This window comes from Phocoena phocoena, chromosome 14 (assembly GCF_963924675.1).
Source record: "Phocoena phocoena chromosome 14, mPhoPho1.1, whole genome shotgun sequence".
Classification (NCBI taxonomy): domain Eukaryota; kingdom Metazoa; phylum Chordata; class Mammalia; order Artiodactyla; family Phocoenidae; genus Phocoena; species Phocoena phocoena.
This window is the reverse complement of record NC_089232.1, coordinates 78872717-78900552: the sequence shown is the minus strand read 5'-3', so window position 1 is coordinate 78900552 and position 27836 is coordinate 78872717. Positions and strand designations below refer to the sequence as shown.

The 27836-nt window shown below is 37.7% G+C and overlaps 1 protein-coding gene across 1 annotated transcript in view; it reads right to left on the bottom strand.

Annotated features, from left to right (window-relative positions):
* The window catches only part of NBAS (NBAS subunit of NRZ tethering complex), a 363692-nt gene that overhangs the window by 235925 nt on the left and 99931 nt on the right, over positions 1-27836 (bottom strand). Inside the window, exons 18-21 of the mRNA XM_065891748.1 lie at positions 21993-22133; positions 21652-21730; positions 19986-20090; positions 19481-19617 (exon numbers count right to left, since the gene is read on the bottom strand). Coding sequence (XP_065747820.1) covers positions 19481-19617; positions 19986-20090; positions 21652-21730; positions 21993-22133 — 462 coding nt within the window. The remainder of the gene's footprint in view (positions 1-19480; positions 19618-19985; positions 20091-21651; positions 21731-21992; positions 22134-27836) is intronic.

Below are 27836 nucleotides of genomic sequence, written 5' to 3'. Positions count from 1 at the left end.
ATATCATTTGAATTCTCTAAAACCCATCATTGCATTAAATAAGAAAACAATATTTTAAAAAATAATAATAATTTTAATTTAATACTAATTTAATAATACTTTTTCCATTCAGCATTTGGTGTTATACATATAACAAATATGTATAAATGTACCTTTTTCATTTTTATTTATTTTTCTGATGATTTTCATATTTATAATGCTGTACCTATGGAAAATACAGTCTTCAAAAATTAACCTATGCACCCATGGTCAATTAATCTACAACAAAGGAGGCAGGAATTTACAATGAAGAAAGGACAGCCTCTTCAATAAGTGGTGCTGGGGAAACTAGACAGCTATATGAGAAAGAATGAAATTAGGACATTCTCTAACACCATATACAAGAATAAATTCAAAATTAATTAAAGACCTAAATGTAAGACCGAATACTATAAAACTCCTAGAGGAAAACATAGGCAGAACACTCTTTGACACAAATCACAGCAATTTTGGATCCATCTCCTACAGCAATGGAAATAAAAACAAAACTTTTTAAAATGGGACCTAATTAAACTCAAAAGCTTTTACACAGCAAAGGAAACAATAAACAAAACAAAAAGACAACCTACAGAATGGGAAAAAATATTTGCAAATGATGCCACTGACAGGGATTAATTTCCAAAATACACAAACAGCTCATATAGCTCAAAAACAAAAACAAAAAACCCAATCAAAAAATGGGCACAAGATCTAAATAGACATTTCTGCAAAGAAGACATACAGATGGCCAAAAGACACATGAAAAAATACTCAGCATCCCTAATCATTAGAGAAATGCATATCAAAACAAAAATGAGTTACCACCTCACTCTGGTCAGAATGGCCACCATCAAAAAGTCTACAAATAATAAATGCTGGAGAGGGTGTTGAGAAAAAGGAACCCTCCTACACTATTGGCGGGAATGTAAATTGGTACAGCCACTATGGGGAACAGTGTTCAGGGGCCTCAAATATCTAAAAATAGGGCTCCCCTGGTGGCGCAGTGGTTGAGAGTCCGCCTGCCGATGCAGGGGACACGGGTTCGTGCCCCGGTCCGAGAAGATCCCACATGCCGCAGAGCGGCTGGGCCCGTAAGCCATGGCCGCTGAGCCTGTGCGTCCCGAGCCTGTGCTCCACAACAGGAGAGGCCACAACAGTGAGAGGCCCGTGTACCGCAAAAAAAAAAAAATCTAAAAACAGCTCTACCATATGATCCAGCAATCCCACTCCTGGGCATATATCTGAAGAAAACCGTAAGTCAAAAAGATACATGCACCCCAATGGTCACTGCAGCACTATTTACAATAGCCAAGACAAGATGCAACCTAAATGTCCATCAACAGATGAATGGATAAAGATGTGGTGTGTGTGTGTGTGTATACACACACACACACACACACACACACACACACACACACACACACACACAATGGAATATTACTCAGCCATAAAAAAGAACGAAATGATGTGATTTGCAGCACACATTATTTGGATGGATGGACCTAGAGATTATCATACTAAGTGCAGTAAGCCAGACAAAGACAAATATCATATAATATCACTTATATGTGGATGATAATGATATAAACGAACTTATTTACAAAACAGAAATAGCCCCACAGACATAGAAAACAAACTTATGGTTACTAAAGGGGAAAGGTGGGGGAAGGATAAATTAGGAGTTTGGAATTAACATATACACACTACTACATATAAAACAGATAACCAACAAGGACCTACTGTATAGCACAGGGAACTAGACTCGATATTTTGTAATAACCTACAAGGAAAAAGAATCTGAAAAAGAATATATATATGTATGGATCACTTTGCTATACACCTGAAACTAACACAACATGGTAAATCAATTAAAAAAAACAATGGGCTCAACTTAAAAGTGGTGAATTACAATTTTCATTTATGGTAATCAACCAAACTTTATATTCGAGGTTGCCAGTACTTCAGCCAGTGAGGGAGAATACATATTAAATGTGATGGTACTGAAAGATCTGAGGTATAAGAGTCAAATAAGAATCGATGAAGAATATCTTCACACCGGGTAGGCCCAAAACAACATGTCCACAACTATCAAAAGGGATGTATCGATAATAGGAGAGAAATCCAATCCATTTCACTCTGTGCTCTGTGTTACTTAGACTGACCCAGAACCAGCAGAGAGAATAACGGTAAGGCCCTTATTTCATGTTACTTCAAGACAACAAGACCCACAACAAAGATAAAAGTATATGACAACTGAATTTATCAGCTATAAAAACTAATGAAATATACCAAAATGTTCATGAATTGTATCAATGTACATTATAAACCCTGACCATATATAAGGTTGTACTGCTAAGAGTTTGAACAAAAGGATTAGAGAGGAAAAGAAGAGTTTTTTTATCTCCTTTTTATTCATATCACCAAATAAAGCAGCATAAATAATGCCCATGCAGATCCCAAGCCACAGCAAGATTGATTTCCTCATTGTCACCCTTCAAAAATCCCTGCATATTCCTACTTACAGACCTGTACTAAATGGACATTTCACACACCATCTATAAAGCTATCCAACGTTGTCCAGTCTATAGCTGACACTTATAAAATGCTTATAATGTGTGAGAACTATAAAGTTCTAAGCTCTTACACACACACACACACACACACACACACACACACACACACACAAATTCAGCAATCCTGAGAGACAGACAATATCCTTTCCCATTTTACCGTAGAGGAGACAAAGACACAGAAACGTTTACTTAGTAACTCGTCCGAAGTCTCACAACTAAAATGCTGCAGCTGGGATTTGAAGCCAGGCAGTCTGTTTCCAGAGCCTGTGCTCTAAGACACTATGATGTCCTACTTATCTGAACCCCACCTCTCCCAGCTCAAATTCCCACTTTTATCAGACGATTCTATGACCATTCCAGGCACTGCTTTCTTCCTGTTCTAAATTCTCACTACTAATAACTGCACAATTCATCTGGCATTTACTCTTACTTAACCTTAAGAAAATATACATAAGGTGGTACATTTGTCTCATGTTTTCATGAAGTTCTTTAATTTCCTAGTACATATTTTGTATCCCCACTAAAAGTAAATTTTTTCCTTTCTTGTAAATATTCCTTTGCATCCACCACAACTCCTAGCGGTGTTACATGCATAGCAATAATATATCATCATTTTAACTAAATTTATATAAATGCATTATTTCATTTAATCCTCAAACACACCGTAAGTTAAATATTATGATTATAGATTTGCAGGTAAGTAAACTCTATGAGCACAAAAATCATCACTGACTTACTGAATGAATAAATGATTCAATGATCAACAGAAACAGATCCACTGATATTCTTTTAATTCTAAAAGCAGAGCTCTCAAAAACAAATAACAAGAAAACTCTTAAGAACTCGAAATATAAGATTTAGTTGAGATATAAATGAACAATAAATGAAAAATATAAAAGTCAATTTAGGAGGAAGACTACATACCTAAGACTGTGTAGCCAACTCTTTCAGCACTTATCTCACTGCTACTGTAATTATCTGTATACATGTCTTCCAGAGAATGAGCACTTTATACCCTCAGCACCTAACTTAAAGAAGGATCTCAGCAAAATGATCAAATCAACTAATTAATTAGATCACTCCTTTAAGCTTCTGAAAAACTCTTCAAAGAGAAAAATGTGTACTTCAGAAACCAAGTTGTATAACGGCAGTAAGAAGAAAAATATGTGGATATAAGATACATGAAAAGAAAAAAGAAAGAAAGTACAGTAACCTAATCTAAATGGGTAGAAAAGTAGTATGATTCATGGCAGGCATAGTTACAATTTTATCTTTAACTGTGTCAATCAATGTAGTGTTCATTAAAGGAAAAAAACCGAAACCTTCTCTGCTGTTCCCAGATCAAGCAGCTTACCAGACTTTCTTCCAGATTACTAAACCCGGCATGTATTTCTGTTACTGCTGCCAGTGCACTGAATTACAGTTATCTGTGTCTTGCTCCTTTACTAAACTGGAAGCTCCTTCAAAGCTTGAGTCATTTTTATATCCTTCGTTCAATACCTGGCATGCATTTAAACCTCACTAAATATTTAACGGATGAATGGATGACGGACAGACTGAAAGACAGATGGATAAATCTGAATAAATGAAAAAACGAAAACTCCCCGAAAACCACAGGGGTATTTACATCTCAAGATCAATATGCTTTCCCTGTAAGTGAAGGTTCTGATAATGCACCTGAGGTTTATTCAAAAGTTTCTGATTTAAAGTTTCGAAAATGAACTGTAGGACTCCCTATCGCGCAGCCATGCCATTAGCAACATTGCAGTACTGCAGACCACAGTTGACTCTTGGCCTGCATGTAGGAGCACAGATAAGCACAAAGAGATGCGGAATGTCCTAAGCTTTCAATAAACAAAGAGGCATAAAAGACTGTTTGCTCTGAGATACAAGTCTATTTACAGCCTTTTCATCATGAGTCTTCTAAGTCTAGGCCAAATTACACTGCAGACTGACAATAACCACAACTGAAGAAATGAAAACCCCAGAAATAAAGAGGGAGAGGCTCTGGTGTCAATTCCACAGGTTGTGATTGGGTAGACAATGGTGTATGTGCCTGCAGTGCTAGTTATTCTAACACATCTCTACTGCTGATGAGCTTCAAAGTTAAACTAGAGACAGTAGGAAGAGAATGAAAGCAAAACACTGGAGAATTTGAAGGAAATGAGTCTCATTTTTTTATATAGATTCTTAACTATGTAATAAACACTCATTCACAAAATCAGAGACAGGAAGTACAGAAAGTGATCTGGGAATTGACCCTGGAATAAAAACAAAGTCCAAATTATCCACAAGGAAAACAATAACAAATAAATACCTCTATATCTGCATTGCTAGATCATGTTCTATAGTTTTCAGATTAAAGAAACACATACAGATTAATTTACCCGATTAAAAATTCAGAAACCTATTTAGATCAACTGTATAGCTGATCTAAGCTAACCTTCTAGTATACACAGTAAGGTAGCTGGTGAAACTCAGAGGTGTAACTGAATAAACCAACAGAATTGGGGAAAGGACAAAGCATGTTCCATAACAACTGAGATACGAACTCTACTAATGAGATGAATAAACCTAAATGTCTGGCATCCAATAAAAAAATACAAGGTATGCAAAAAAGTAAGAAATTATGGCCCATAACCAGGAGAATAATCAATTGCGAAGAAACACCAATAACATGATAAGGAAAGACATAGAAAATAAAGAAGATCCAAATGTAACTCCTAGGAATAAAAAATTCAGCAGCTAAGATGAAAAACACACTGATGGGGCTTCCCTGGTGGCGCAGTGGTTGAGAGTCCGCCTGCTGATGCAGGGGACACGGGTTCGTGTCCCGGTCCGGGAAGATCCCACATGCCATGGAGCGGCTGGGCCCGTAAGCCATGGTCGCTGAGCCTGCGTGTCCGGAGCCTGTGCTCCGCAAGGGGGGAGAGGCCACAACAGTGAGAGGGCCGCATACCGCAAAAAAAAAAAAAAAAAAAAAAAAACCACACTGATGTCATTAATAGCAGACACTGCAAAAGAAAAGATTCATAAGTTTATAAAGACATAGTAATAGGAACTATCCAAAATGAAACACAGAGGAGAAAATACTGAAAAAAGTTAACTGTGAGACAGAATCAAGCGGCTAACACACACGTAAGTGGAGTCCCAGTAAAGAGTATGCATATTGGGGATGGGAGGAGGAAGAGGAAAAATACCTGAAGAAATAACAGGCATGAATTTCCTAAATTTAGCACAGAAGATCCAAGAAAGTCAATAAGCAACAATCAGAATAAACCTGAAGGGACTTCTCTGGTGGCACAGTGGTTAAGAATCCGCCTGCCAATGCAGGGGACACAGGTTCGAGCCCCGGTCCGTGAAGATCCCACATGCCACGGAGCAACTAAGCCCGTGCGCCACAACTACTGAGCCTGCACTCTAGAGCCTGTGAGCCACAATTACTGAAGCCCGTGCACCCAGAGCCCGTGCTCTGCAAAAAGAGAAGCCACCGCAACGAGCAGCCCGTGCACCACAACAAAGAGCAGCCCTGCTCGCAGCAACTGGAGAAAGCCTGCGTGCAACAACGAAGACCCAACACAGCCAAAAATAAATAAATTAAACAAATAAATTTTTAAAAAATACTTTCCTGCTAAAAAATGCTAACCATCATTAGAGCCTTCAGCAAGTCATAACCTTTTTGCAACAATAACATCAAAGATTACTGATCACAGATCATATAACAAATATAATAATGAAAAAGTTTGAAATATTGCAGAAATTACCAAAATGTGACAAAGTGAGCAAATACTGTTGGAAAAAAATGGTGCCCATAGTCTTGCCTGATGTAGGGTTGCCGAAAACCTTCAATTTGTAAAAGACACGGTATCTGCGAAGCACAATAAAGCAAAGTGCAATAAAACAAGGTCTGCCTCTAAATGGTCTAAGCAAGCCAGTTAAAAGGCAGAGATTGCTAGGTAAAACAGCAATAGTCAGCTACATTCTGTCTACAACAAGCACACTTTAAACATAAAAAACCAAAATGTCATTGTACACCGAGCATTAGAAAAATAAGAGAGGTATTCATTTAAAGAACATCAGAAATCTGACCTCTGTTGAGGTAAAACAGTCCTCATAAACCACTCCATACGTTTAACAGACAAAACTAAGCTGCCATGTTATAAGTCAGGGTAGCGGTTCTGTTGGGTGAGGTGACCAGAAGAGGGTGCAAGGAGAGGGCACAGGGAGGCTGGTTATGTCTGTTTCTTAATCTTGTTCACTTTATGACAGTTCATCAAATTGCCCATTTATGATTTGTTCATTTTCCTACATCTACAAGTCAATAAAAAGTGAAATTAAAAACTTTAACTTCACTTGAACAATGCTCAAGTTTTGATTAATAATCTGCAATGTCAAGGCACCTGATACCAGAAAAGGCGTACTGTCACAGATGAGAAATGAAAGCACTGGTGTCATCAAGAAGGAATATTCCCTATTACAATTATGCATTTTGTTTATTCATCAGTCTTTTAAAGCCTACTTAATGCACTTAAAACTAAAATATATCTATTATGACATTCCCATCGACATGTACCAAAAACTGCTGCTGCTACGGCTACAGCCATATCCACTATTAACACAACCACTGCTGTACACTGAATGCCGATTATATGCTAGGAACTGCGCTAGGTAACATTACCTCTTAGGTTACTAAACCATCACAATCCCTCCACAATTTCCCCATTTCACACTTGACAAAACTAAAGTTCTGAGAAGCTAAGTGACTTCCCAAAAGTAACACAGCTAGCAAGTTCAGGACCAGGACACACACCCATGTTTCTGACTGAAAGCCTCTTGTTCCTTCCAGTGTACCATACTATTGTTTCTCTACATCAAATATGTGTCAATGCCAGGCATGCGATCCCAACATTTGTACATATCTTGGATTTTTTCCACGGTTATTACATATAGCATCTAAACTTTTAGGATTAAAAAATGGTACACACTGAGGTCAAAACACTTCTTAAAATAATGCAGATGCTCTGTCCACAAAATATCAATGTGATTCTTTTTTTTTTTTTTTTTTTTTTTGCGGTATACGGGCCTCTCACTCTGTGGCCTCTCCCATTGCGGAGCACAGGATCCGGACGCGCAGGCTCAGCGGCCATGGCTCACGGGCCCAGCCGCTCCGCGGCATATGGGATCTTCCCAGACCGGGGCACGAACCCGTGTCCCCTGCATCGGCAGGCGGACTCTGAACCACTGCGCCACCAGGGAAGCCCTAATCCCTTTTCTGCTTATCTCATAGACATGCTATGAGAATTGTATATGAATCATAAAATTCATTTGTAAATTTTTTTTAAAGTTTCATAATCATGAAATGTTTGTCGAATACAGAGCAAATGAATTAGTAAATCATTACACCTTCATTTCTTTAGTATGATACTTCTGAGGACCAAATACATAACAAATACCAACATACTTTCCAAGGTCCATAAAAATTACTCTAAAAAAATATTTGTTTCCACTTTCATAATCAAGAAAATCGCCCTAAATCTATTTTGTTGCTTTAAATAAATAGAAAGACAAGAACTAATCAAGTCAAAATCTAAGATGCCCACAGTGCCAGGAGACATGCAAAGCAATTCTCCCACTGCCAGCCCCAGACCCTGCTCCCAGACAAGGGAGGCTCTTAGGCCTTTCCTTTCCTATCCAACCACCAGGTTATTCTTGGATTCAGAAACTGCCAACTTACCCCATTTTGTAGCATGCTGCCTGCACGCCTCTCTCTAATGACAGTCACCGCAGAAGGCCACATACTTATTTCAAGCCTAGAATATAAGCCAATTTATTGTTCTTTGCTCACAGCAGTTCAGAAATAAACTACACATACGGGAATTGAATTTTGGTTAGGTAACTAATCAATTTTTCAATTTTAAAGGGTAAAGAAACACTTTTACGTTTCCCTTGAGAATCAAAAAAGTGAATGCAATGCCCCAAACTTTCCATAATTATTTCATCATCCAGGCTATAGTTTAGGTGATATTTCACTACAACAACAAAAAAACATATGGTGCATATAGAATGCCCAATAAAAACTGCTTTTTTAAATGTTTCAAGGAAGAAAAAAGAGACCTTTATGATCAGGACTGGGCTACATAAAAACATGAGTAAAAAAAGATTCATAACTGTTTACTGGAAAACCTCTGCACTAATTCATTTTCAATTAACAAGTTAATTGGGAACATCTTTTGTACTCTGTGACTAAATGATATCATATATGTGAGGACTAAGTAGGTGAAACAACTTCAGCTTAAATATTTATTCAGATGACTCTTTCCTATTCAAACTTTCCAGCACCAAAAACACACTCAACCTTCAAGGCCTAGATCAAACTTCACCTCTGCCAAGAAGCCTTTCCTGATTTACCTTCTTTGTAACAGAAAGTAATCTCTCCCATCTCTAAAGCCATTTATACTTCTCCTATGACACATATTTTAACTTTATGGTAGTTATATCTATAATTAACCTGTCTGATCTTCCCTATTAGATTCTAATTTATCTGTGGACAGGGACCACATCTGACTCATATACCTATCTACCTATTTAATATAATATAATATATTATATATGTAATATAATATTCCCTAAATTTTTATTGAAATAACACAAAATTTTACAGATTCATTCACCTTCTTTAGACTGTTCTTTCAATGAGAATGAAATAGTATAAAGCAATTTAGAAATGCTTCAATTTTAAAATCAGTTTCACATGTACTCATGCTTAATTATAAATTTCACTGAAGAAGTTAAAATTCAAAAATCAACATCTGCTTCACAAGAAACATTACAGTAATATGCTTCTTATGGGAGAAAAACTTCCAGAGTATCCTTAAAACTATGAAACTAAGCCAACAGTAATTGATCCTGGTACTGTTTTCTGTTGCCTTTCAAGGAAAAAAAAAAAAAAAAAATCAACCAAACAATAACTTACCTTCTGAATCGAAAGCTGCCTAGAGTCAATGAAAAAGATAGCTCAAATTATTTCAACTCTGAAAAAATCACAAACTAATGTAAAATATCAAAACATCACTAATTTGAAACTCGAAGTGTAGGAAAAAGTAAACTATCTACCTTTCAGTTGTGAAGAATGGGAATAATGTCATCTGATCTTTTTCAAGGTAAATTCTTTATTTGATTTATATGATTTAAGTTAAAAGGTATATTAATTTGACCTAGATCAAGTTTGTCCTACTGAAAAATTTAATAAAATGCATATTGATGTTTTGCTTTTATGACATAAATTTTATGTTGTTGTAGTAACAGAAAAAGTCTCCATATTTGGCTATTCAAATCCAAGATTTAGAAAACAAAGTATTAGATGTGATATTAGAAGTTCCCTTCATTTGGATGCCCTCTTCATCATCGAAAGACAAAGAGAAGGCTCTCCACAAGGAGTCAGGCAACAATGGTGAGGTAACATCCCGTCCTGAACTAGAACCCATCTTTGTCCTTTACCTTATTTAAGAAATACTTTTGCAGCATAAACAGAAACATGGCCCACAGGTGGCCAGCCACTCTAAGTCTTATTTGTGATACTAATTTTACTAAAAGCATATTATGCCTGGAGGACATCATGCCAGTCACAAAAAGACAAATACTGTAGAGTGAAATTCATAAAACGAAAAGTAAAATGGTGGTTGTCAGGGGCTGGGGTGAAAGAAAAATGGGGAGTTGTTATTGAATAGGTACAGTTTGTTTCCCAAGATAAAGAAGGTTCTGGAAATTGAGTGCACAACAATGAAGGTACTTAACACTACTGAAAAATGGTTAAGATGGTACATTTTTATGTATTTTACAATTTTAAAAAAATTTTTAATAAAATAAAAAGCGTATCAAGGCCAAATGGTCCTAATGGTCCCTATGCTTAACATAGAGTCAAAAATATACAACGCCAAAGATATGATCCAGAAATACACTAAAGATATAGATATATATTCACTCTGAAGACGACTGTAGACCACAACTAGTATATTACCTTACTTTCAGGAGGAAAAGTCAGACAGGTTTCCTTTATAGATTGTTTCAGAAAGAATGCTTCTGAGACCATTTTATTTACTTTGCTACATCGACCCCTTGTGTTTCCCAAATTTCTTCACATAACTACCATTCGTTCATCCAACAGTCACTAACCATCATTGCATTCATCAGTATATTCATAGCACCTGATTGTAAGATAATGTTAGTCTGGTCATAAAAAACAAAACAAAACAAAACGTGCCACGGGATACTAGCAGCCTCTAAAAACAAAAATATCCTCCAAATTTGTCACCCAAAGGCCTTCTAGTTTTGGGGGAGTGACAAAGACTTATCAATGAGGAGAAAAGGATGCAAAGCTTATTTACCCAATGAAAAGTGAAAATGGGAAAATTCTTGGGGACCCTGGATTTTCTGTTGCATTACTAAGCAGGGTAGAGAGGCACCAAAGGGACAAAGGCCTGAGAAAAGCAGAAATGATTTAGGGTTAGCAAGGGAATAAAATACCAGGGACAAACACACGAGTTAAAGTATGCACAGCACAAAGAGTGCCTGGGTCTGCAAGTCACAGGGAGGAAACTTCTGCTGGTTGGCTTGTCACACAATTTATCAGACTGTTTTGCAAGGTTTTTCTAAATGAAGGCGGGGTAAGTGCTTTTTACACTCTAGGATAATAGCACTTTCTGAATATGAGACTAGGTATGAGAATATGAAACGACTATAAACAGACGTAATATTAGGTTGACATCATATTCTATTTAAACAACTGGTGACTTAAAAGTTTTCACTTAGCCACTTCTTTTTTTTTTTTAATTTATTTATTTATTTTTGGCAGTGTTGGGTCGTCGTTTCTGTGCGAGGGCTTTCTCTAGTTGCGGTGAGCGGGGTCCACTCTTCATCGCGGTGCGCGGTGCGCGGGCCTTTCACTGTCTCTGCCTCTCTTGTTGCAGAGCACAGGCTCCAGACGCGCAGGCTCAGTAGTTGTGGCTCACGGGCCCAGTTGCTCCGCGGCATGTGGGATCTTCCCAGACCAGGGCTCGAACCCGTGTTCCCTGCATTGGCAGGCAGGTTCTCAACCACTAGCGCCACCAGGGAAGCCCCCACTTAGCCACTTCTTATTTTCAGCCTTAATGATATGTCACATAAATTACTGTGGAACTAAAGGTAGTGAATGGTCAGAAGTCAGTCAGCAAATAATACAAATAATCGCCAACTCAGAAAAGAAAATGGAAACGTCTAAGACACATTTTCATAGTTCACACAAGCACAGCCCATCTGTATATTATAGCACGCTTTTCACAGTCAAAATTTCAATCATCAAATAATCTAAACTTAGATATTCACAAGGAAACAAACTGCCAAGTTACCATAGAAATAGTTTTTCAAGGATGATGAAAAGAATGAGGTGTTCTGGATACTCTATTTCCATCAACAGAGGTTTGCTACTTATACTAAAAAATGCTTTAAATATTGCAATACACCAAAATACACTAAATATAATTCAATCTTTCCTTGCCAATTCTGGAGGCGATCCAGGAATATAGATATTAGGATCAATTTTCACTGTCTAGTAATAAATATATGTGTCAAAGAACTTCATGAGTGACAGATACTGAATGTCAGAGTTTATTTCCATATATTAAAAGTAAATGAAGTCTAAATGCAATGTGGTATCCTAGATCAGATACTGCAACAGAAAAAGGATATTAGGAGAAACACTCCTTAAATCCAAATAAATACGTAGTTTAGTTAATAGTAACATATGGTCAGTTCTGCAATGTTTTCAAAATGCAAACTTGTTCCAATAAATTAATATATTATGGAACAACTTCAGCATAACAAATTTCACATTTGCTGATGCCCAATTCCATCCACAAGAAACATTAGGCGAACACAGAAAACTGCACTCAGCTGAACCAAGCCACGTCAGCTCATGTGTGCATGCACACACCCTCCCCAAACATGCAGCAGCAGCCTCCGTTCCCAGAATGTATCAGGAGCCACTCCAGTCCACATCTGGGGCTACAACTTTGTACTGGAATTCTAATCACCCCCCTCCTCCACTTCCCAATAACACACAAACTGCAACTGTTCCCAACACTCACTTCCATAAGCAGTCTTTTTCAGGTCTTTGTCAAGGTAAAGTGCCATCTTTTAGTACTTACGTGTTTCTTAATCATTTAATGTATGTAAAACTATACTACGATCGTTACTACATTCCTAACTTTGCTCCACTAACCCTATTCTCCCCATAAGCCCTGTGGTTCTCACTGCAGTATTTTGCATAGTGCAGTGACTTTTAGGAATGCATATGTCACGTTATATGCAGGACTATTCCAGCAGTAATTTCTTAGTTTTGACAAATGTGCTAAGATTATGTAAGAAGGAAGAGGAAGCTAGGTGAGGGGTGTACAGGAGCTTTCTGTATTATCTTTGCAACTTTTCCATAACTATAAAAATATTCCAATAAGTTTAAAATAATAATTATATAACATATATAAGGCCAAGGCCTTAGCATGGGATTCTGCATTAATAATAATTCCTAATGCTTAAGTAGCAATGACTTGGTGCCAAGCACCATTCGCAGTGTTTTATATACATTAACTCGGTCATTCTCACAATGCTATGAAATAAGTGCTATAATCATCCCCATTTTACAGGTGAGAAGACTGAGGTGCAGTTAGAAAACGTGTCCAAGATCACAAATCTAGGCAACTTGGCTCTAGCTAGTCAATGTTTTTATCCCTCTGCTATATTATTTCAACAGACAACTGTTCTGAATACAACCTTTTAAACTAGCCTGCTTTCATCACTCTGGAAAGGCTTTCCAATAAAACAAAAGACATAAATGAAAACTCTAAATAAACTTTCTAAAACATGCTATAAGCATCAAAAATACTAAAAGTCAAAAAATATATTTTTCTTTCTTTCACCAAAAAAAAACCCTCTATTACCACAAGTTGTCAAAGTTAACAAAGATGGTAAGAAATGTCACCTTTGTACTTTAAAAGAGTCAAATAGAATATAAAATGTAAATGTTTTACAGCAATGGCAAACTAAGGATAGGTAGCTAACAAAAAGATGTATCACCTATGACAGATAATATAATTTCAAAGTTTTATACAACTTGGTCACATTTCATCAATGTCAAATACGATTATTTAAGAATGACAATATAAAACACTAAAATAACACAAACCAAAGTTTCCCAGCAATCATAATCATAAAATTTGGTTCAATTAAAATAGTTAATCAAACTTCAATTAAAAGCCAAGGCACACATATATATGGAATCTAAAAAAAAGAATGGTTCTGAAGAACCTAGTGGCAGGACAGGAATAAAGACGCAGACGTAGAGAATGGACTTGAGAACACGGGGAGGGGGAAGGGTAAGCTGGGACAAAGTGAGAGAATGTCATGGACATATATACACTATCAAATGTAGAATAGATAGCTAATGGGAAGCAGCCGCATAGTAAGGGGAGGTCAGCTCAGTGCTTTGTGACCACCTATAGGGGTGGGATAGGGAGGGTGGAAGGGATACGCAAGAGGGAGGAGATATGGGGATATATGCATATGTATAGCTGATTCACTTTGTTATAAAGCAGAAACTAACACACCATCGTAAAGCAATTATACTGCAATAAAGATGTTAAAAAAAAAAAGCCAAGGTAACATTCTGTCACTGGAATCTCAAAACAGAGTAGGTGAAAGGTCAACTATTTGGCTGACCTAAGCTAGGAAGAAAATAAAACAGGAAAGGAGGATTTAAAGTGAGGGTAAGAGAGAAAAGACAGTCTCTTCAATAAGTGGTGCTGGGAAAACTGGACAGCTACATGTAAAAGAATGAAATTAGAACACTCCCTAACACCATACACAAAAATAAACTCAAAATGGATTAGAGACCTAAATGTAAGACCAGACACTATCAAACTCTTAGAGGAATACATAGGAAGAACACTCTTTAACATAAATCACAGCAAGATCTTTTTTGTTCCACCTCCTAGAGTAATAGAAATAAAAATAAACAAATGGGATCTAATGAAACTTAAAAGCTTTTGCAAAGCAAAGGAAAGTACAAACAAGATGAAAAGACAACCCTCAAAGTGGGAGGAAATATATGCAAACGAATCAATGGACAAAGAATCTCCAAAACATATAGACAGCTCATGCAGCTCAATATTAAAAAACAACCCAATCCAAAAATGGGCAGAAGACCTAAATAGACATTTCTCCAAAGAAGACATACAGATGGCCAAGAAGCACATGAAAGGATGCTCAACATCATTAATTATTAGAGAAATGCAAAGCAAAACTGCAGTGAGGTATCACCTCACACCAGTTAGAATGGGCATCATCAGAAAATCTACAAACAACAAATGCTGGAGAGGGTGTGGAGAAAAGGGAACCCTCTTGCACTGTTGGTGGGAATGTAATTTGATACAGCCACTATGGAGAACAGTATGGAGGTTCCTTTAAAAATTAAAAATAGAACTACCATATGACTCAGCAATCCCACTACTGGGCATATACCCAGAGAAAACCATAATTCAAAAAGACACATGCACCCCAATGTTCACTGCAGCACTATTTACAACAGCCAGGTCATGGAAGCAACCTAAATGCCCATCGACAGACAAATGGATAAAGAAGAAATGGTACATATATACAATGGAATATCACTCAGCCATAAAAAGGCACGAAACTGGGTTATTTGTAGAGACGTGGATGGACCTAGAGACTGTCATACAGAGTGAAGTAAGTCAGAAAGAAAAAAACAAATATCGTATATTAACACATATATGTGGAACCTAGAAAAATGGTACAGATGAACTGGTTTGCAGGGCAGAAATAGAGGCACAGATGTAGAGAACAAATGTATGGATGCCAAGGTGGGAAAGCGGTGGGGGTGGGGGCGGGGGGGATGAATTGGGAGATTGGGATTGACATGTAGACACTGATGTATATAAAATGGCTAATTTTATATTTATAATGGATAATTCAAAAATAAATAAAAATAAAGTGAGGGTAAAATTCTAAATAGAATGGCCAAGGAAGATAGATAAACTGGAGGAGACAAATAAATAACCATATAATATGTTAGGTATAAGTGCTAGAAGAAAAGAAAACTCAGATAAGGGCAGAGAGAGGAGGGAGTGGAAGCAATGGGGAAGAGTGGTTGAGGAAGGCCTTTCTGAAGAGGGAGCCTTTGAGCAGAGAGCAAGTCATGTGAAGATCCAGGAGGGCACACCCAGCGGGAGCACACTAACCTTGAAAAGCCCTAAGGGGGGCGGGGAGGGAAGGCCTGGTATGTTCATGGGACTGCCAGTGTGGCAGAGTGGAGAGAGCGGGGCCCTGTACTGAGTGTCCCAACAGCAATCTGAAGGCAGTGGGGAGCTACGCGGTCATTCTGCGTTTGGGAGCTGTCCATTTAGAGCTTAGTGACTTGTTTCTAATCAATTCAACAGATCATTAAAAAGTCATTATTACTTGAAAAATACAAGTTGGCGGGCTGAAGAGAAGATAAAGCAGGATGAAATATAGGCTCTACCACTGAGCAATGTATACACTCACAGAAAAACAAGGCATGCACACAGAAAGTTCTTCAGCTGTCCGAGGCAGTAAACAAGGAAGTGGCAAGACCATTTCAGGAGCTGGCAAACATTGTAACCGAGGAGAAGAAGAGAGAAAGCAAAAAAGGCTGCAGATTTAGAGTCATTTCAACTCATCTCTTCCTCAGTTTGAAAGCATGATGCCGCAAGCAGGAACTTCTGTTCCTGTGTAAACCGTACCTGATGACTCCTGCTGAAGAGGAGCCGTGTTCACTCACTTCCAGACCCTACCATAGCGCCAGGCATGCAGAAGGGCTCAGTCAAACAGCGAGGGGTGTTTACATTCCAACAATCAGACACTTTGTGTCCATCTGACCCAAAGTTGCCAAGTGATTTGAAAATGAATAGCAAGTACTCAAAAAATATATTTCCTAAAAAAGGGAAATAAGTCCTACGATTGTATCTTATGGATCTCCACGTCCATTAGAGCAAAACTTTGAATAGGGTAGAAGAGTACAGGCTTCACCTATGGGCTAAAATAGCAATTGAATCTTTAAGGCTGTGGGAGCCTTGGAGAAACATTACCTGGACACCTCCCTTGTTAATAAGCGAAAGCATATTCTGTTGCAAAGATGTCCCTGCAGGACATCTTTTCATCTCTTTTGTAAACAGGCATAAAATGGACCTAATTTATCCAGTTAGCAAACAAGTTTAGAGAACCACTACACAAACACCTGGGCCCTGAGGATCCAAAACTCAGCAAGAGATGGCCTCCATCTTGAAGTTAGTGAGTTTAAGGCTGGGTGTTTATTAAAGAAGAGAACAAGGGGGAGAAAGGCAGTAATAAAAATGACTGACTATAATACAAAATAAAAAGTGCTATACTGCAAGAATGAACAAAGAATTATGAGAATATAGGGAAAGGAATAATTACTGAAGACCTCATAGAAGAGGCTATGCCTGAAACAACTGTGGTTTCGCTTTGCAGTCACATAACAGACATTACTATTAAAATCTATTGTTCTTTCTCAGTCTTTCTAACTATAGCAAAAACATAATCAATGTGAAAGACTTTCTTGAGAAACAAATATTAACAAAAAAATAAATCTATATTTTCTCAATATATTTAAAATGATTATAACTTAAGGACTCACAAGAAATCAGTCTTTTCCAAGTTTGTCTAAGCAACACATCCCACAAGAAAGATTAGAAATAACATCTAATTACCCTCTGCTGCAATGATATACCCAAAGTATTTACTGCCATTTAAATCGGTTATGACAGCCACCATAAAGGAACCATAGATAGGGCTTTCAAAGATAACATATAGCACTGGGCATTGTAAAACTATTCTAAAAACCAATTCTGAAATTTCAGGTTAAAATCAAACGTTTATCTAAGCAATCATCAGAAGACAATGCAAATAAATGAGTTCAAATCTAAGGAGAAACTACCTTTAGAAAAAACGTTAAGACAGTGGCCCTTTTCTCTATACTAACAATGTACAGTAGAAAAGGTCATTTCCATTCAGATTAGATCTATTTTGTGAATAGGCAGAAAATAAATGAATTAATTGTTAAATATTTATAAATACATATTTATAGACTACATTTACTTATCAGTATTCAGATCTAAAAGAAACTGCTTGAAAGGTATATCCCAAGCTTTTTCTTTTTGCTCACTTTTATCATAACAAAGAATTACATTTTAGTACTAACAGTAATGCAAAATAGGGAGTTTATAACTTCTATTTTTAGAGCTTACTGACTTACAACTCTAAATAAAAATAGGTTCAAATCCTGGCTGCACTTACATAAAGTTTAATATGCTATTAAGCCTCTGTAAATCTCAGCTTTCTATAATAACAGAGATAATACCAAAGGTGTTGGGAGACGGGATGTAAGTATGTGCCAAATGCATAGTAATTACTGTATAAATGCTGGTCATTATCGTCAACACCTAAGCCTACAACTAGCAGGGGAGGTGCAGAGGAGGAATGAGGAAGCCACATGATCCAGTGCCCTCCCCATATCACTGTAAGTTGCCAGTAGCTAGAGTCTGTAACAATGATTTCAGTCAGAGCCGTCATAATCCCTTACAGTGTATTTTATAGTTTACAAGCAGATTTCATACAGACCAATTCACCTATTACTAAAAGTATGCAACATGAGTAAGCAAGACAGGGACTCTCAACTCTTTTTAAGACTGGGCAAATTCAGAAAGGATGCAATTAATGACTGAGCCACATTTACTAGTGGGCTAGTTTACCAGATATAAAAGGTCTCACAAATGGACATATTCTTCCCTTCTGCCTCTATGTGGTCAGACAGAGGCAAGGTATGCTACTCCCAGGCGGCATTCAGGCCTGGGGCTGATGACCTGCCCATCTCCAGGCTACACACTGAGGCAAACACAGCTGAATCTGGAACAACAGGGAGGATAAGGGTGTCAACCCTCCATGCAGTCAAAAACCCCTATATAACTTATAGTCAGCCCTCCATGCACGTGGATCCTCTGTACACATAGTTCCACATCCTCAGATTCGGCCAACTGAGGATCATGTCGTTTTTGTAGTATTTACTACTGAAAAAAGTCCATGTGTGAGTGGAACTGCACAGTTTGAACCCGTGTTGTTCAAGGGTCAACTGTATATTCTCTTTTCTTCATTCTCAGGAAGTGATGTTCTGGCCTTTGGAAGCCCACCAGATGGTACAACTGGGTCTTAATGGTCCCACTGGTCTTAAGAGTCTATGTCACAACCCGATTATCAAAAAGCCTTCAACTGAGATAAGGAGCATTAGTATAATGGGAAAGAGGTACTCTGATTTCCCATCTGTCTTTGTGCCTCTGGAATTTCATAGGGAGAAAAGGTTGTTGAGAAAAGCAGGATCCCCAAGACATTCCTGGGTTCCCTGGACCTACAACCTAATATTGTCAGAACTACACTTCAATTTCTGAAAGACACAACTAATTCAAACAGACACTGTTATCCTAAAAACTGTTCTTAACCATAAAACAGTATATATTGACTACATAGCCATAAAGCTAGGAGACTTTCTTTTTTTTTTTTTTTTTTAGTAGCAGAAGACTTTCAAAAAAAAAAAGCAAAGTTCACATTCCGTACGTTACAGTAATCCTATCATGCTAGACATATTTTGGTTTGGCCTCAGGATCACGTAAAAATAAGTTAGAAATAATTTTATAATCAGAAAAAAAAGTTTAAATTGTTTACATTTTAAATTTTTTTAATTTAAGATGTTTAGCATGAAACAAAAATTGTTACTTAGCAAAAAGGTAAAATTCAGTGAACATAGTACATACCAAGCTTCAGGGAGCAAAACGGAATATTCATGTGGAGAAGTGGTCTCTGGGAAATTGGAGAGAATCACGAGGCGATGAGGAAGCAGGTCAGATCCATGGTAAGTGAACAGAATTTCTAGGGCTTGTACATTACTTTCCTGTACAGAAGGCAAGGGCAAGTTTCTAACGTGAACCTTAGAAATAAAGGAGTGATTTTGTATGACAACATTCAAAACCTTAAAATTAACTTTTTTATGCAGTTCTGATATGAAGTGCTTTGAAAGATTCCTGATTTTTCCAGGTCTGTATCACTTTTCTCAACCTAATGTTCTAAAAATTATTTTTAGAACTCAGAATAATGAATAAAAAATTTTTAACATGATTCTATTTTCTCTACAGTTATTAATATAGTACAACACAGAAAGGAAATGTAATGATATAGGCATGCAATAACATTAACTGCATGGCTCAAAGACTTAGAAAGTGTTAATAACCATAACTGTTTTTTTTACAAAAAAGAAATTACCCGAGCATAAGTTCTTGCTGAGAGAACAATATTCTGATTTCTGAACTTCTTAAAGAATTCAGCATCATATCTCTGTTCAGATGCATGAGGCACTCTGAGGATTTCCTGAGGGGAAACAGTGATTTAATGGAAAGGCCTTTAAATATGGGTGACAAGAAAATATTAAAAACCATTACAGCTCTGCCTACCTAAATAAATAAGGCCTGAATTAATTAAACTCTCAACTGTTAACTAAAGTACTACATCTGCATTCTTGTCTTTATTTGGAAAATGGCTGTATTTATAAATGCTGTTAATTGAAAAAAAATCCAGAAGTAAATGAAATAGGCAGTAAAATTACAGTAGGACAAGCAAAATCCACCACCCGGTAAAAACGAATAAGCAACAGTTATACATGGCTATGTACTATGGGCACCTGTCATATCTGTGTGAGAACTTTAGATTAACTTTACTGCTGCTGGAATGATCTATGTAAACTGCAGACTGAACCATTCATTCTTTAATCAGATATTTATTAGGGGTCAATAATGTGCAAGGGGCACTGTGATAGGCAGTGGTGACACAGTGAACAATAATACAGCTTCCCTGATCTCCAAGTAGCTCAAAATCTAGTAGGGAAGACGAACAGGCAGTAAGAACAGGTAAAGGGAAACACATAGGAAGTGATGTTTACTGAGTCCCTACTATGCGCCAATACCAAAAGCCACGGTGTGACCACAAAAGGGAGGCTGAGAGAGATGGAGGAAGTAAACTGCAAATGAAGTCAAATTTCAAAGGTGGGAAATTTATACTAAATCCTGGGTAACGTAAGCTATGAGGGTCATGTGAAAAAGCAATCTAAACTATGTCTATTTTATGAACTGCTTCTCGCGCCTTTAACAATACCTAAATCTCATGGTACAGAGTGCTACTGAAATGCCCAACATGGGATATTTGTGGTTGTGGTCCCGAAGAAACAATTTTGAAGTACGCTTTAAGTTCAAGTGACTAACTCTGGCCATAATTAGGATCAAAGTTTAACCAACTAAATTCAAACCACTAATAAATCATTAAAATTAAACAAGTCAGAAATAGTCATATTAGGATTATTAAAACCCAGTGTGTACTGAATTTGGTACTATAGACAGGTATATGCCATAACCTAAAGTTTAAATGTAAAATAAAAGTAAATGAAAAGGATCATAAACCTAAGAAACATAGATTCTCAGAGATGGCTTAAGCATTTCTACTCCCCAGACTAACAAAGCAACTTCTGGCCTTCCATGAATCTCTAAATTTTACCAAAACTGATGTATAAGAGAACCTGCTTCTATACAAAATGAACTTTTCCCACATAAATAGTTCTAAAGACCAAGAATATCAGATACGAAGGCAGCCTTAGCATTTATAATGACAGATCAAATGAACATAACTGGTTTGATTATAACTACTCCTGGGCTTCCCTGGTGGCACAGTGGTTGAGAGTCCGCCTGCCGATGCAGGGGACGCGGGTTCGTGCCCCGGTCCAGGAAGATCCCACATGCCGCGGAGAGGCTGGGCCCGTGAGTCATGGCCGCTGAGCCTGCCCATCCGGAGCCTGTGCTCTGCAGCAGGAGAGGCCGCAACAGTGAGAGGCCTGTGTACCGCAAAAATAAAACAAACAAACAAACAAAAAACTACTCCTTACCTCATATGTTGCGAGTCGATCTAAGTAGGTTAATAATTTCAGTCTACAACGGCAAAGTTCCTTTTGTTCCAGTGTTAACCTGTTTTGAACAACTGTATTAGGCCACTTATATTTACCTACAAGCACATTTCTCTAAGATCTAAAATAGAATAAAATGATCAATATTCTATTAAGCCTCAAATTCAGGGAACAGTACACAAAAGCACAAGGGTAAAACAATACTAAATGCATTTGATTTAACTTGCCAACATAATGTACAGCAATTGTCACTAGTAAAGAACATACTTAGATTACTAGGTATTTTAAAGAAATTACCAAATGAACAGTAATAAATCATTTACTTTGAAAAGTTCACTAATTTAAGTAGTTCTTGTCTCTTCCTGAGCTCCTTCTCCTTTTTCTTCTCGGCAGGCTCTTCATCAGGTGGGGAAAGCTCCTCGTAAGGGATACCGTCAATGTCCATTTCACCAAGTAGTGTAAATCTGTGAGAAAAAAAGAAAACCCAAATCTGTGTATTTTTTTTAAATTTCATATAGTGAAGTACCTTCTCCTACTTTGATTTTATTACATTGGTTTCTGCAGAAACAGAAACAAGCAATTATTTGAAAGAAAGCTTTTGCTATTTATTATAAGCAAAGCAATTCTTTCATTTATGTCCATAGGATGGGCAAAAAGTCATCAGTAATCATCACATGTAGAAACTCTGAATATCAAGAAAATGAAAACTGCTTACGAAAACATGGGAGGCTAGAGTCACCCAATGTGAAACAGCCTATGAAGAAAACGTTGCCCAGAGTTTACAATGTGAATCACTTCTATTTAAGGTTTTAAAATGGTAATGAACGTCAGTCTCATTTAAATTACTTATCAAATACACTATCACACTTATATCCCCCCAAAAGTTCCAAATGTTTGATGAACAGCAGCTCTTCTCAAATAACTTTATTGCTGTTATTAACTGACATCTGTAGGGTGCTTAAAAGTTTATGAGGTGACCCCCTCCTGTGAGAGCACCGGAATCACAACAAGTGCTGAACGATCATCGACAGGAAGACACGAGCTCACCAGAAACCCCACGTCCACAGGCAAAGGAGAGGCCGCAGTGAGACGGCAGGAGGGGCGCAATCACGTAAGATCAAATCCCAAGACCGCTGGGTGGGTGACTCACGAACTGGAGAACAATTACACCACAAAACTCCATCCACTGGAGTGAACGTTCTGAGCCCCTCCCAGGGTCAGGCTTCCCACCCTGGGGGTCTGGCGACAGGAGGGGGAATTCCTAGAGAATCAGACTTCGAAGGCTAGCCGGGTTTGATTGCAGGACTTCAACAGGACTGGGGGAAACAGAGACTCCGCTCTTGGAGGGCACACACAAAGTAGTGTGCGCATCAGGAACCAGGGGAAGGAGCAGTGACCCCGTAAGAGACTGAACCAGACCTACCTGCTAGTATTGGAGGGTCTCCTGCAGAGGCAGGGGGTGAGGACAAGGACACTGGCAGCAAAAGTTCTGGGAAGTACTCCTTAGCGTGAGCCCTCCCAGAGTCTGCCATTAGGACCACCAAAGAGCCCGGGAAGGCTCCAGTGCTGGGTCGCCTCAGGCCAAACAACCAACAGGGAGGGAACCCAGCCCAACCCATCAGCAGACAAGCAGATTAAAGTTTTACTGAGCTCTGCCCACCAGTGCAACACCCAGCTCTACCAACCACCAGTCCCTCCCATCAGGAAACTTGCACAAGCCTCTCAGATAGCCTCATCCACCAGAGGGCAGACAGCAGAAGCAAGAAGAACTACAATCCTGCAGCCTGTGGAACAAAAACCACATTCACAGAAAGACAGACAAGACAAAATGGCAGAGGGCTATGTAGCAGATGAAGGAAAAAGATAAAACCCCAGAAAAACAACTAAATGAAGTGGAGATAGGCAACCTTCCAGAAAAAGAATTCAGAATAATGATACTGAAGATAATCTAGGACCTCAGAAAAAGAATGGAGGCGAAGATTGAGAAGATGCAAGAAATGTTTAACAAAGACCTAGAAGAATTAAAGAACAAACAAACAGAGATGAACAATACAATAACTGAAATGAAAACTACACTAGAAGGAATCAACAGCAGAATAACTGAGGCAGAAGAACGGATAAGTGAGCTGGAAGACAGAAAGGTGGAATTCACTGCTGCGGAACAGAATAAGGAAAAAAGAATGAAAAGAAATGAAGACAGTCTAAGAGACCTCTGGGACGACATTAAACGCAAGAAATTCTGGGGTCCCAGAAGGAGAAGAGAGAGAGAAAGGACACGAGAAAATATTTGAAGAGATTATAGTCAAAAACTTCCCTAACATGGGAAAGGAAACAGCCACCCAAGTCCAGGAAGGGCAGAGTCCCAGGCAGGATAAACCCAAGGAGAAACATGCCGAGACACATAGTAATCAAACTGGCAAAAATTAAAGACAAAGAAAAATTATTGAAAGCAGCAAGGGAAAAATGACAAATAACATACAAGGGAACTCCAATAAGGTTAACAGCTGACTTCTCAGCAGAAAGTCTACAAGCCAGAAGGGAGTGGCATGACATATTTAAATTGATGAAAGGGAAGAACCTACAATCAAGACTACTCTCCCTGGCAAGGATCTCATTCAGGTTTGATGGAGAAATCAAAAGCTTTACAGACAAGCAAAAGATAACAGCACCAGCACCACCAAACCAGCTCTACAACAAATGCTGAAGGAACTTCGCTAAGTGGGAAACACAAGAGAAGAAAAGGACCTACAAAAACAAACCCATAAGAATTAAGAAAATGGTAGTAGGAACATACTTACCGATAATTACCTTAAATGTGAATGGATTAAATGCTCCAACCAAAAGACACAGGCTTGCTGAATGGATACAAAAACAAGACCCATATATATGCTGTCTACAAGAGACCCACTCCAGGCATAGGGACACATACAGACTGAAAGTGAGGGGATGGAAAAAGATATTCCATGCAAATGGAAATCAAAAGAAAGCTGGAGTAGCAATACTCATATCAGATAAAATAGACTTTAAAATAAAGACTATTACAAGCGACAAAGAAGGACACTACATAATGATCAAGGGATCAATCCAAGAAGAAGATAAAACAATTATAAATATATATGCACCCAACATAGGAGCACCTCAGTACATAAGGCAAATGCTAACAGCCATAAAAGAGGAAATCAACAGTAACACAATAACAGTGGGGGACTTTAACACCTCACTTACACCAATGGACAGATCTTCCAAACAGAAAATTAATAAGGAAACACAAGCTTTAAATGACACAATAGACCAGATAGATTTAATTGACATTTATACGACATTCCATCCCAAAAGAGCAGATTACACTTTCTTCTCAAGTGCACACAGAACATTCTCCAGGATAGATCACCTCTTGGGTCACAGATCAAGCCTCAGTAAATTTAAGAAAACTAAAATCATATCAAGCATCTTTTCCTACCACAATGCTATGAGATTAGAAATCAATTACAGGGAAAAAAACGTAAACACAAACACATGGAGGCTAAACAATACGTTACTAAATAATCAAGAGATCATTGAAGAAATCAAGAGGAAATCCCAAAATACCTAGAGACAAATGACAATGAAAACACGACGATCCAAAACCTATGGGATGCAGCAAAAGCAGTTCTAAGAGGGAAGTTTATAGAAATACAATCCTACCTCAAGAAACAACAAACATCTCAAATGAAAACCTAACCTTACACCTAAAGGAACTAGAGAAAGACGAACAAACAAAACCCAAAGTTAGTAGAAGGAAAGAAATCATAAAGATCAGAGCAGAAATAAATGAAATAGAAACAAAGAAGGCAACAGCAAAAATCAATAAAACTAAAAGCTGGTTCTTTGAGAAGGTAAACAAAATTGATAAACCTTTAGCCAGACTCATCAAGAAAAAAGAGGGAGAGGACTCAAATCCATAAAATTAGAAATGAAAAAGGAGAAGTTACAACAGACACCAGAGAAATACAAAGCATCCTAAGAGACTACTACAAGCAACTCTATGCCAATAAAATGGACAACCTGGAAGAAATGGAAAAATTGTTAGAAAGGTATAACCTTCCAAGACTGAACCAGGAAGAAATAGAAAATATGAGCAGAACAATCACAAGCAGTGAAATTGAGACTGTGATTAAAAATCTTCCAACAAACAAAAGCCCAGGACCAGATGGCTTCACAGGTGAATTCAATCAAACATTTAGAGAAGAGCTAACACCCATCCTTCTCATACTCTTCCAAAATATAGCAGAGGGAGGAACACTCCCAAACTCATTCTACAAGGCCACCATCACCCTGATACCAAAACCAGACAAAGACACTACAAAAAAAGAAAATTACAGACCAATATCACTGATGAATATAGATGCAAAAATCCTCAACAAAATACTAGCAAACAGAATCCAACAACACATTAAAAGGATCATATACCATGATCAAGTGGGATTTATCCCAGGGATGCAAGGATTCTTCAATATATGCAAATCAATCATTGTGATACACCATGTTAACAAACTGAGGAATAAAAACCATATGACCATCTCAATAGATGCAGAAAAAGCTTTTGACAAAATTCAACACAAATTTATGACAAAAACCCTCCAGAAAGTGGGCATAGAGGAAACCTACCTCAACATAATAAAGGCCATATATGACAAACCCACAGCAAACATCATTCTCAGTAGTGAAAAACTGAAATCATTTCCTCTAAGATCAGGAAGAAGACAAGCATGTCCACTCTCACCACTATTATTCAACATAGTTTTGGAAGTCCTAGCCACGACAATCAGAGAAGAAAAAGAAATAAAAGGAATACATATTGGAAAAGAAGTAAAACTGTCACTGTTTGCACATGACATGAGAATCATACATACATAGAGATCAAACATACATTGAGAATCCTAAAGATGCCACCAGAAAACTACTAGAGCTAATCAATGAATCTGGTAAAGTTGCAGGATACAAAATTAATGCAAGAAATCTCTTGCATTCCTATACACTAATGATGAAAAATCTGAAAGAGAAATTAAGGAAACAGTCCCATTTACCACTGCAACAAAAAGAATACCTAGGAATAAACCTACCTAGGGAGACAAAAGACCTGTATGCAGAAAACTATAAGACACTGATGAAAGAAATTAGAGATGATACAAACAAATGGAGAGATATACCATGTTCTTGGATTGGAAGAATCAATATTGTGAAAATGACTCTACTACCCAAAGCAATCTACAGATTCAGTGCAATCCCTATCAAATTACCAATGGCATTTTTTTCAGAACTAGAACAAAAACTCTTAAAATTTGTATGGAGACACAAAAGACCCCGAATAGCCAAAGCGGTCTTGAGGGAAAGAAATGGAGCAGGAGGAATCAGACTCCCTGACTTCAGACTATACTACAAAGCTACAGTAATCAAGACAATATGGTACTGGCACAACAGAAATATAGATCAATGGAACAGGACAGAAAGCCCAGAGATAAACCCACGCACCTATGCTCAACTAATCTATGACAAAGGAGGCAAAGATATACAACGGAGAAAAGACAATCTCTTCAATAAGTGGTACTGGGAAAACTGGACAGTTACATGCAAAAGAATGAAATTAGAACACTCCCGAACACCATACACAAAAATAAACTCAAAATGGATTAGAGACCTAAATGTAAGACCGGACACTATAAAACTCTTAGAGGAAAACATAGGAAGAACACTCTTTAACATAAATCACAGAAAGATCTTTTTTGATCCACCTCCTAGAGCAATGGAAATAAAAACAAAAACAAACAAATGAGACCTAATGAAACTTAAAAGCTTTTGCAAAGCAAAGAAAACTACAAACAAGACGAAAAGACAGCCCTCAGAATGGGAGAAAATATTTGCAGATGAAGCAACTTACAAAGGATTAATCTCCAAAATATATAAACAGCTCATGCAGCTCAATATTAAAAAAACAAACAACCCAATCCAAAAATGGGCAGACCTAAATCGACATTTCTCCAAAGAAGACATACAGATGGCCAAGAAGCACATGAAAAGCTGCTCAACATCACTAATTATTATAGAAATGCAAATCAAAAGTACAATGAGGTATCACCTCACACCAGTTAGAATGGGCATCATCGGAAAATCTACAAACAACAAATGCT